Here is a 12,105-nt window from a genome sequence, read left to right as displayed (position 1 = left end):
ATGCAAATAAACAACAACCACCCATAGTGGACTTTCTTACGTAACGTTAAGTAAGAAGCGCAACACCGTAAAGTCAACATTTACTTTTGGTTTCACATGGGGCACCAACAGCGTCAGTGTCCTGGGTGAAAGTCCTGTGTTTGTTTCATCCGTCCGTCCACCACTCCCACCCGCCTTTACTGGAATTTATTTCTTGTTATACTCGTTATTGTACGGGCGTGTCTAGAAGGTAACACGCAAATTGCGAAACTCTCACAAGATGGTTAGGTTAGGCATTAACCTCTTATAGTTAAGGTTAGGATAGATCATTGGGCAATGCATCTCACCAAGACACAACCTTATTATACCCCATAATGTAATGGTCGCTCGATGTACTGCGTCACTCGGTCTGCGTGACATTCAATGTATCCACGGTTTGCAGAAACGTACAATGCCGACTGGGCTGAATTTGTTTCCTGCCATGTTTGGATGGTGAGGCTTCGGCTCGGTACTGTTACCTAACCCTAACTCAAATTTGTAACACAATCTTTTCCAGAATGATCTCACTTTTCTTTTTTTTTAAGTATTTGCTTCGTCGCTGGGAGAAAGAGATGCGGAGCTCTCGTCTTGTTTCTTCTGTATCTCCAAAATATGAACAAACATATTTGTTTGTTTTCATATTTTAAAATGTGTTTTCCTTGAGATTTCTGATCGGCGTCTTTTTAAAGTTCCTTTCACCATGCTGCTACCTTTTTTGATGCTGGTTTGTCAATCTGGCTTGAACAAAAAAGCAAAATGATCAGATGTAGGAAAACACTGATAATCAACAAGACATTCTGAGCATGACATGTCAGTTGATTAAACTTCTAATCTCATTTGTTTCATTGTCTTTGAATGCACTGAATGCATCGAGGCTGGCCTCGAAGACGCATGGGGACCTCGTCTCAACTGGTGTATGCCGAAATCCATCCCAACAGATCAGCCTTTTAAGGAATGTGACCCTGTTAACTGACATAAATAAACAGTTACAAAAAGCATCTCGTCTTTTTAATTCACTCAAACCTTGTAGCCCGTGTGCTGTGGGTTTAACTGATTTACACTAACGGACGCCTGAGCATGGCAGGTCGGAGGTGGCTGGAATTTAACCCAATGTGCCACATGGAAACCTTCTTGCCTGAATGCTGACTTCTTCCATACCTCATCAGAAGTTGATGAATGTTACTGGGAAAAACATCAAACCTACTGCAATCTTCTGTCTCCTTGTCTAACCAGAGGCAGAGCCTGAGGTGGAGCATCTCTTTGTCTCGGACATCACGGCTGACGGTTTCCGTCTGTCGTGGACGGCTGATGAAGACTTGTTTGACAGATATGTGATTAAAATAAGAGACAGCAAAAGATTAGCCCACCCTCAAGAGTACAGCGTCCGTGGCGATGAACAAACCAAGGTTTTAACAGGACTCATGAGTGGCAGCGAGTATGAAATCGAGCTTTATGGTGTCACATTGGACCAACGCTCCCAACCTATTACTGGGGTTGCTCAGACAGGTATATAACAACACAGCAACGTGTGCAATTTTATACTAACTACTAACCTTCTGGGTGTGACGTCTGCTGTCTGAGAACTGAACCCACAGTCCCACTAATCATCCTTACTCCTCTGGTTTAGGATTGTCTGATTCTAATAGAAATTGGTCTTTTGGGATCCTCCAATAGTTTTCTTGTATTCCTGCAATGTTATTGGCCATAGTTCCTTCACCTTTTCTTCTGCTTACCTGTCTATGCATATCCATGTGTACTTTACTAGGTCTGAGCACTCCAAGAGGACTCAGCTTCTCTGAAGTGACGGACTCCTCGGCTGTAGTTCACTGGTCCATGCCTCGCTCTCCAGTGGATAACTACCGAATCACCTATGTGCCCTTTGAAGGAGGTAAGAGGTCCTTCAGGGTTATTGTGTTTGCTGTTGTTGTTGTCCGTGTATCGGCTGCTCCTGCAGGGTCGCCACAGTGGATATGAGCCACATATTTGATTTGATTTAGGTTTTGTTGTCTACCTTCCACAGGAAGCCCACTGATGGTGACTGTGGATGGCAATGTGATTGAGGCTTTGCTGCCCGATATGATCCCTGGCAAAATGTACCAAGTGACCGTGAGTGCTGTGAAGGGTCTGGAGGAAAGTGACCCCAGCACTGACACTGTAATCACAGGTCGGCTTTCTTCTTCTTCTCTTATACAACACGTCTGCGTCAGTCCTCCCCGACTTGTTCTGACATTGGAGTCAGTTTGTAGAAAATTGAATTGTTCCTGTTTGTGTGTCCTCCAGCTTTGGACAGACCTCAGGGTCTGACTGCAGCTAACGTCTCTGACACCTCAGCCCTGTTGGTGTGGCAGCCGTCTGTGGCCACTGTCGATGGCTACACCATCACTTACAGCGCTGAATCAGGTGTGTTCCTGTTCTGTTCTCTTCTATCTATCTACATTAGCCCTTCATTTAGACAAGAAGTAGAATTATCTCAAGTTTTTTTATTGTCGTGTACACAACAGTTACAGTGACGCAGTCTTTGGCACTGAAATTCAGAGTTTTCCCTGCAGCTGTAGAGTAGTACATTCTCACCAATAGAATATTAGATTTTATTGGTCGCCCTGCTTTCCTTCCACAACATATCAAATCACGTGTGTGAATGACTTTGATGATGTGATTTGGTGACTTGACTGTGTGGGTGTGTCCTGCCTCACAGTGTCCCCGGTGGTGGAGCATGTTTCTGGGAACATGGTGGAGTTTGAGATGGGCTCCCTGGTTCCAGGAACCCACTACACAGTGGGAGTACATGCTGTGAAAGAGGCTGAGAGGAGTGACCCTGCTGTTACTGAATTCACCACCGGTAGGCCTACAGAGAGACGGAGGACCTGAAGCAAACTCTATATTGATTCTTGTATATTTTAATGAATGATAAATGTGCAGTGTGATGTTGTATCTTCAGATGTGGATCCTCCTCGTGATCTGACAGCTATTAACATTCAAACCGACGCTGCAACTCTGACGTGGAAACCTCCGCAGGCTGCTGTGACCGGTTACACGCTCACCTTCTCCTCTGCTGATGGTGTCATCAGGGTACGTACACGAGCAGCCGCACCAGTTCAATCACTGCTAGTTTTTCACCACAGACTGCGTGAACTCACCGTTACTGACGACCATGTTCCATAGCATCAGCCATCAGGTTTATTTCCTAACTTCTTGGCAGCCATTGTTTTTAAGTTTATTCCAACAAGAAATTACAATTATAAACTTTCTTTTTGGTGCATTCAAAGAAACTCAGACATCCAAGATCTGTTTTGGGCACCAACTATTAACTTCTATCTTTTTATATTACAGTACACTAGATTTTGAGAATTATCAGCCCAGTCTTGCCAACTCTTTTCCAATGAAAGTAGCTAGCAGTATTAGCTCCAAAAGTCTAGAAAGAATTTCAACAAATAAAACAACGTGTTTTTGAAGAACATTACCAACTCTAACTTTCATAAATACATAAAGAGAAGCAAAAAATATTTGTACTTTGACGTTTCTCTTCTAGTTTTTTCCATAACCAAAGTCAAACTAAAGCCGGGTTTCCACCCAAAGTTCCGGTAACTACTAGTACCGGTAACTACTTTCCAAAGAACTAAAAGGTTCCTTCAGCTCACTGTTGTCTGCGTTTCCACTGCGGTCTAAAGACCGTGAAGATCAGGCAGATTAGTCCTCAAACGTATGAAGAAGCATCATGACATGTGACGAGGGCTGCTGGCGGTAAACTCACTCTGCAGCCTGGCGTTCAGTGTGTCGCTGTCGTTCAGTGTGACTAAATGTAACACAGTTGAAGCTGCCAAATGCAAGAAGGACAGCTGGCAAAAGAAAAAACTCACGATGTGTGAATGCGGAAATGAACAGACTTATTAATTTAACGGAATACTCAAAAGTCATATATGATCGTTTAGATCTAAAAAGCATTACAATATGTAAAGGATGGATGGATTACACCTCATTATAGGCATTAATTATGATATGGCGTGTATGACTATTTAAACCTTCTTTGAGCTGCGTCCGCGGTGTGAAACAGACTCAAGACCAAGTAAAAATATAAATATAAAAACATAAATCAAAGCGGTAAACACCCACAGCATAAATCCAGCTGTGCTTCCTGCAACTGTCAGTTTAAACTGTGTTGTTTTTAGTCTGGATTATGATTTAAACTTCTTCATATTTGTGTAATATTATCATACAATCATCGCACCGAGCTCTGATTGGTCAGTAGACAGTGTTTTAATACGAGTTGATCTCTTATCTGGAACATAAACTGCTCCGGAGCAGGTTAGCTGTTCAGCATCAGTTACCATGGCAATCTACCCCGGTAAGAAGTGATCCACCTTCGTAGGACGGAAAACCCTGAAGGGTTAACCCTGAAATTACCTCGCTAACGCCAAATCCTGCTTTGTCGTTTTATATGTGTGTGCATGCATTCAGGAAGTGGTGCTAAGCCCGACAGCGTCCTCTTACAACATGGCTCAGCTGACTGGATCCACAGAGTACAATGTGAGACTGCAGGCCATCGCCGGAGCCCAGAGGAGTCGTCACGTCACCACCGTCTTCACTACCAGTAAGGACGGAAACACATGCAAGCACACACACACCTCTATGTATCACCTGAAAAGCAACACTCTGGTATTTTAGCAGTGAAAGATCGGGTGATTTGTCACGCAACGGTCCAGACACATGTTAGAAAAATATTCCTTTATAGCGCAGATTCCTTCCCTTTAATCTGATACTCCACCTGCACTGATCCTTCATCCTGTCAGAGCTGCTCCCGACGGAAAAACCTTTCATTTTTCCTTTCTTTCCTTTTCTATTCCAAGGTCCTCACTTTCACATGATACTGTAAACTGTTGAATATAAAGCAGCTGAGATGATGTCTTTTTAATGTGTGCTTCTAGTTGGACAGTTGTACAGACGCCCTCGGGACTGTGCTCAGATTTTACTGAACGGAGAGACGACCTCGGGTCTGTACAACGTGTACGTGGGAGGAGAGGAGAGCCAGCCCATCCAGGTTTACTGTGACATGACCACAGATGGCGGAGGATGGATGGTGAGTACATCAACCATACATCAGGTCACACTGCCCGTTCTCTCTAATGATAGACAGCAGCCGCGGTGACCTCGGTCATGCTTGTTATGAATATTTTGGATCTGTTGTGACACTCTGTCCTCTTCAGGTTCTCCTCAGACGGCAGAATGGAAAGTTGGAGTTCTTCAGGAACTGGAAGAATTATACCGCTGGCTTCGGTAACATGAACGATGAGTTCTGGCTGGGTAAGAAGAGCTCTCTTCTTCTAGTCTTCTCTTTCTCTTTCTCTTTCTCTTCTTCCCAACTCACACATATTAAATTATTACAGGTCTGTCAAACCTCCATAAAATCACTAATTCTGCCAACTACGAGCTGCGAGTGGACTTGAGGGACCAGGGGGAATCGGCCTACGCTCAGTACGACAAGCTCACGATTGCAGAGCCAAGAACACGCTATAAAATCTACATCGGAGCGTATAGTGGAACAGCAGGTATGTATACTTTAAAGGATCACTTCCACATATTGGGGACTACAATATTAGCAGCCAGTTGGCTTAGCTTAGCATAAAGAGTGAAGATGGGTGGAAACAGTTAGCCTGGCTCTCTAAAAGTAAGAAAATCCACCTACCAGCACCTCTAAATCTAAATTGAGTTGGCGACATCCTATATACTGGGTGCTAACTGCAAATGGAGATTTAATCCTACAGGTCCCAGAATACTGTGGGGAGCAAAACAAACAACTTTAGTTTTAAGAAAGAAGTCTGGCAAGAATTGGCCTTTTTCCATCATTCTGCGAGCAACCGTGATCTGATATCACACTGCAAACCATTTCAAACGTGAGTCTGCCAAAGTGAAAGTAGTCTGTTACCTTGCTGAGAAGTTGGCGGTGTGTCGGTGAGCAGCCTGTTGCCTGCAGCTCTTCATCTGACAGCTCACTGTGTCTGCTACTATTCTTCCATTACTCTTTTTCCATCACTCACTGTAATATTTCAAACTGATCTGCTACCAAAAATGCTGAAAAGGACCATTGTTTTGTTTTGTAAACGCATTTTTGATGAACAATAGCTCAAGCTCACCGACAAACACAATGCATTTGCTGTGACTGCTTCATCATAAAAGTCAACTGTTGTGTTTTGCCAGTTAAATATACTGTATATATATACAGTATATCCTTTATTTAACCAGGTTAAAACTCAGAGTGACCTGGCCAAGAGGGCAGCATGAACAGTTACAACAATTAAAACAACCAACACAAGCAGACAAATACAACTATCACACACCACCACACACCACTACAACTATCACACACCACCACAGGTCGACAAGCAGGACATCCAGATTGTATGCAACACAAACATTGTTTTTAATGTGAAGTTGCAGTAGTAGGAAATGTTCGCAATGCCTCAGCAGTAACTATATATAAACTGGAAAAAGAAAGTTTGTAAACTTGTGTTTGGTGGATTATTTCTCTGTTGTTACAATGCTAATTGGCATTGTATTTTACATGGTTGGAAAGCCTGTTTATTTACCTTCACAATGATGTCCAACTTGTAAGGATCATGCATTTGTGGAATGAGCAGCACAGCTGATTATGTGGGGAGCGCCCAAGAAAAATTTGCAAAAATGCTCTGCCAATGGTAAACAGTGTGACGCTGACTTTCATTGACTTAACGGCCACAGGTGTCGCTGTTAACAAGCAATTTCTGATTGTTACAAACAGTCCCTTTAATTAGTGAGCTTTAGTAGGTGGAAATAGTTTCCTTTGCCGAGAGCCAGGCTAGCTATTTCCCCCCGTTTCAACTCTTTATACTAAGCTAAGATAATTATCTCCTGGCTGTAGCTTTATACTAAACACACACATATGAAGGTTCATCTAACTCTCCGCAAGAAAATGAATTGATATATACTATTCCTTTAAGAAAAGACACTATGACTTGAACTGTCTCACATTCACATGAGCTGTGTTATCTGAGCTTTACTGTCGACGTCTCCACCAGGTGACTCCATGACGTACCACCAGGGTCGACCCTTCTCCACCTACGACAACGACAACGATATCGCAGTCACAAATTGCGCCTTGTCCTACAAAGGTGCCTTTTGGTATAAAAACTGTCATCGTGTCAACCTCATGGGGAAATATGGTGACAACAGTCACAGTAAGGTATGTACATTTCATTTCAAGTTTCAGATTATACCTACAGCTTTGGGGCCAATGTAGGTAAAAAAATAATATATATATATATATATAATTACAGAGCCTGGGCAGGGAGTAATATTCTGAGACAAAGCTCTGAGATTAAAATGGTAAATTTACAAGAAAAAACTCACAAATTTACGAGAAACAAACATGAATATTCTCTGAGATTATAAAGTCATACATTTACGAAAAGGAACCACATTGCTTCCCTTTGCAAGGTCGGATCATCCTCATCACGCTGCGATCTAACCAGCCGTCACTCTCATCTCCGCGGTCAAACCAGCCGAGCTGATGCTAAGATTGTAGAGCACCATGTATATACTGACATTTATGGACATATGGAGCTGACGGGGAGAGCTAGCGACGGCGAAGTCAGCGTAAAGATGCACGTGTGACTACGTCCGTTGTTAAGATGACTGATTGTCGACATTAAACAGTGAAAGTAAGAAACAGACCAAAAACCTTTCTGTGAAGTTCATTGACATACGGTCCTGTTGAAGGGCAGCTCTGTTCTGATATCGACATCTGGAGTCTTGTATGTTAGTAACGTAAGTTGTGCTTCTTGTAGTCTAAAGTTATGTGTCAGTTTTTTTACATTTACAAAGATTTCTCCAACAATTAAAAGCCATTGATCCTTTTACAGGGAGCTAACGTCCCCCAGTTCGTCCTAATGGCTTTCTTACTTGCTATTAACAGTATTTTGACCAAATATTTAAAAGTACCATACTTGGTTGGATCATGGGGATCTTATATCCTAGTATTTTTTGTCACACTTTACATTCAGTTTCCCAAAATTAGGTTTCCCAATTGTTGATTATTTCCTCGATTAATGGATTAGTTGTTTGGTTTATGAAATGTCAGAAAGCGGTGAAAAATGTTGATCGGTGTTTCCCAAAGCCCAAGATGACGTCCTCAAATGTCTTCATTTGTCCAAATCTCAAAGATACTGTCATAGAGGAGGAAAGAAACCAGAAAATATTGACATTTAAAAAAACAAAACAATTCTTACACACGACTCAAACCGATTAATTGATTATTAGATAAATTAATAGTTGACAACTAAATGATTAATTGTTGCAGATCTACCCAAAATACAGCTATTTTCTTACATTTCTAAAAGAAAAGGAGTGAAATGATCCACTCTCTCCAACATTTATGATGTCTATGCAGATGTTTATCTCTCATCTTTGGTGTAATAAAGAAACAAATGTGATTTTTTTGCAGGAGGATTCCCTCCATGTCCGTCTGTTGGTTGTTGGTTTAGATCCAGTATATCTCTGTCTGATGATCTGTGCTCTGTATTTCTGCTGCAGGGGATCAACTGGTTCCACTGGAAGGGCCACGAACACTCGATTGAATTTGCAGAGATGAAGATTCGGCCGGCCAACTTCAGAAATCTTGAGAGCAGAAAAAAGCGATCGTAGACTTGTGTACCCCCCCTCCTCATCTACACGTCATCTCCACACACACACACCCTCCCCCTGAACTTCTGTATCCCCTCGTCCTCTCAAATCACTTTAATCTGGTAACAATTACACCAAACGATCCATTTGTGTCGCCATCCCATCGGCACTGTTGTGTACAGTATGTGTGATTATACATATTTGAAAGCAGCGGTGAGTTTGACATACAGTACATGTGTTATTGGGACTAAACATCATCACTTCATCATATGAAGAGTTCGTTATAAAATAGTGTAAATGGATCCACTGGATCAGTAACATGTCAAAGGGCACATATTCAGAAGGCGTCACAGCCCTTAAAGGAACGTTTCATTAGTTCAGTTCCTCCATCGTGGTAAACTGAGTTATAGACCAATAAAATCCTACATCTTAGTGAATAGAATGAACTCTTACTGTACAACCCAGACCATTAGTGGAGACCACTAATACCACTGAATTCATATTTAAATTTTGATTTACTTATTTTGATAGAAAGATGCTCTGTAACCTTCAATATAAATAAAAACATTAGTTTGATAATATACATAAGTGTGTATGAGTGCTTTCTTTTAATAGAAACAGACATTCAATTTACCTCCACCTGTAGGCCAGCAGATGGCAGTGTTTACTCTCTATTCAATACATAGGAGTGTGTTTTACATTGATATCTCAAGTTTTCATTATTCATGGTCTTCATTGAATTCAAAAAGACCTTAGAAAGTATTAAAAAGGCTTCAATTTAATTTGCAAAACTTAAATTAAATAATTATTTTTTTTTCAGTTTTTGCTAGTTAATTATGTCCAGGTCATGTTAATTGAATATTTATAGTAGGAGTGGTATGTTATATAAAGCTTGAAAATACAGACAAAAGTGTGGCAGAAATGTCAATTAAAGGTGCTATTGTTAACATTCTCCCTCCCCCGTTCCATCGCATTCACTTCACAACAAGTTGTTGCCAGTCTTACCGTCAATCTCAGACATTTATCCGTTTTATACCATGTGATACCAACGTTACTATACTGTTTGCTCACAAGCCTGGTTAGAAGTGGGAACCAAATGTCAGATATCTTCCACAGAGATAAACACAACGTTCTTTTTGGACCCGCCAACATTTTTTAAATGATTAATTCACAATCATTGTATATATATTTTTTCAGGAAAAGCTATGCTGTTATTCAGCATCTTTCTGAAGGCTCTGTAGATGTATTTTTTTTTTAAATACATAAAATGTTATCAATAAGACCTTTAATTTAAACTTTTTAATTGAAATATTATTAATTTAATTTTTAAATAATATGACTTTTATTCTTGAAATATTGTGACTTTAATCTTAAAATAATACAACCTTTTTCTCGAAATATGACTTTAATCTTGAAATATTCAAATTTATCAATAAGACCTTTAATTCATGTCCTTAAATAATCATAGGCCTTATTGTCCCTATTAGGGTTTTTTTGTCATTCTGTGACCCGTATGATGATGAAATGTGGTGTTAAAAAGTCTTAATTTTAGTTTGTTGAACTCTACAGAAACCCTTGTGTATCGCTACATTACAGATGAAAATAAAATCTCAAACTTTATTGCAGGAGGAGGAAACTTTAAACCTCTTCATATTGACTTTACTATTTGGTCATCTTTATAAACCTGCATAATACCAAACCTTAGTTTAAAAGTCTTCTTTAATAAACCTGCATAATACCAAACCGTGGTTTAAAAGTCTTCTTTTATAAACCTGCATAATACCAAACCGTGGTTTAAAAGTCTTCTTTAATAAACCTGCATAATACCAAACCGTGGTTTAAAAGTCTTCTTTTATAAACCTGCATAATACCAAACCGTGGTTTAAAAGTCTTCTTTAATAAACCTGCATAATACCAAACCTTAGTTTAAAAGTCTTCTTTTATAAACCTGTATAATACCAAACCGTGGTTTAAAAGTTTTCTTTTATAAACCTGCATAATACCAAACCGTGGTTTAAAAGTCTTCTTTTATAAACCTGTATAATACCAAACCGTGGTTTAAAAGTTTTCTTTTATAAACCTGCATAATACCAAACCGTGGTTTAAAAGTCTTCTTTTATAAACCTGCTTAATACCAAACCTTAGTTTAAAAGTCTTCTTTTATAAACCTGTATAATGCCAAACCGTGGTTTAAAAGTTTTCTTTAATAAACCTGCATAATACCAAACCTTAGTTTAAAAGTCTTCTTTTATAAACCTGTATAATACCAAACCGTGGTTTAAAAGTTTTCTTTAATAAACCTGCATAATACCAAACCTTAGTTTAAAAGTCTTCTTTTATAAACCTATTAGACAGAGTGCAGCCTAATATTTCTGTACCACCATTCCAAAGTTTAGGTTAAATCAGTGTTATCTTTTTTTTTTAGCCCTTTGGAGCCTTTTGTGCAAGCTGCACAAAGTTTACAAAATCAATATCTTTACTCTACAGTTGTCATCAGATCTATAGTTTAGGTAAAGATTGAAGTAAAGTCATCGTCTGTAACAAGGGCAGACTGTTGTTGGAAGACTTCCCAACTCCTTCAAATCACAAGAGCTTTAAATGAGGGATGATTTCATTAAATATGACCCATCTACGTGTTCTACTTTTCCTTCCGAAAGCCATATCAGGTCATTTCAGTATTTCAACATCCGAAATGTGACCGAGTGATCAGACCCTACCTGGTGTTGGTCATTCATCTTGATCTGCAGCAGCTTCAGTGTCCTCTCAGCAGCCTTCTGGCACTCTGTGTTTGTTTTGCAGCCCACGTTAATGGGAACATGTTGGCCTCTTCTTGCACCCGATCTTCCTAGAGGTCAGTCAGACCCAGACCGGTCCAGTCATGATCACAGCAGTAGTTTCTGAGTATATCGGCACTGTTCAGAGAAGCTCGACACTCGCAGCTGTCGAAGGTTTAGGATATTGGGACATTTGAATAAGAGGAATGAGGAGATACTGGATGTCGGCTGGCACAGAACTGGGACTTTTCCATTATGAAGTTCAAGATTTAGAAATAACTGCTGACCTGGATTTCTACCTATGCAAACTGCTGAGATCAGATTTCATCCTGAGACGTTTCTAAATAAGGACTTTGAGATCATGAGTCAAGTGCCCTTTTAATAAAGCTTCAGTACTCAAGTAAAGATCTTTGCTATCTTACCCCTCAATGTTTTGGAAGAGCTCGTACTTCAAATCAGCACCATATTTCCCATGACCCCGACTACTTCCTGTTGTCAGGAGGACAGATAAGAGCCGATAACAGCCCCGGTTGAGAGACCATGTACTCTGAGGGGCTGAAATCCAGCAGATTTTCTAGAAAGCTGACCAGGGAAATAGGTGCTAAATGTTTTTAGCCCTGCTAGTGGTGTGGCTCTAGAGATGGTCTGTCTGTCGGTTAGT

At 40.3% G+C, this 12,105-nt stretch overlaps 1 protein-coding gene and 1 long non-coding RNA gene across 7 annotated transcripts in view; one reads left to right on the top strand and one right to left on the bottom strand.

Moving 5' to 3' along the window:
- Positions 1-9,253, top strand: part of zmp:0000000846 (tenascin) — a 39,083-nt gene extending 29,830 nt beyond the window's left edge. For 4 of the 6 annotated variants that reach the window (XM_037752834.1, XM_037752835.1, XM_037752832.1 and 1 more), the window contains 12 exons: positions 1,252-1,524; positions 1,784-1,906; positions 2,039-2,182; positions 2,299-2,418; positions 2,714-2,857; positions 2,957-3,087; positions 4,474-4,606; positions 4,941-5,092; positions 5,220-5,316; positions 5,400-5,561; positions 7,068-7,231; positions 8,581-9,253. In XM_037752834.1, the coding sequence (XP_037608762.1) occupies positions 1,252-1,524; positions 1,784-1,906; positions 2,039-2,182; positions 2,299-2,418; positions 2,714-2,857; positions 2,957-3,087; positions 4,474-4,606; positions 4,941-5,092; positions 5,220-5,316; positions 5,400-5,561; positions 7,068-7,231; positions 8,581-8,691 (1,754 nt within the window). In that variant the 3' untranslated portion in view covers positions 8,692-9,253. The remainder of the gene's footprint in view (positions 1-1,251; positions 1,525-1,783; positions 1,907-2,038; positions 2,183-2,298; positions 2,419-2,713; positions 2,858-2,956; positions 3,088-4,473; positions 4,607-4,940; positions 5,093-5,219; positions 5,317-5,399; positions 5,562-7,067; positions 7,232-8,580) is intronic. The other 2 variants (XM_037752833.1, XM_037752837.1) reach the window with 1 other exon arrangement.
- On the bottom strand, positions 7,542-11,718 carry LOC119478244. The gene is made up of 3 exons (XR_005204410.1): positions 11,388-11,718; positions 8,377-8,664; positions 7,542-8,213 (listed from the first exon to the last, which is right to left on the bottom strand). It is a non-coding gene; the product is annotated as an uncharacterized LOC119478244 (long non-coding RNA).
- Between the last annotated feature and the right edge of the window lie 387 nt (positions 11,719-12,105).

This window comes from Sebastes umbrosus, chromosome 19, assembly GCF_015220745.1.
Source record: "Sebastes umbrosus isolate fSebUmb1 chromosome 19, fSebUmb1.pri, whole genome shotgun sequence".
In the NCBI taxonomy this organism is placed as follows: domain Eukaryota; kingdom Metazoa; phylum Chordata; class Actinopteri; order Perciformes; family Sebastidae; genus Sebastes; species Sebastes umbrosus.
This window is presented reverse-complemented; position numbering and strand designations above follow the sequence as displayed.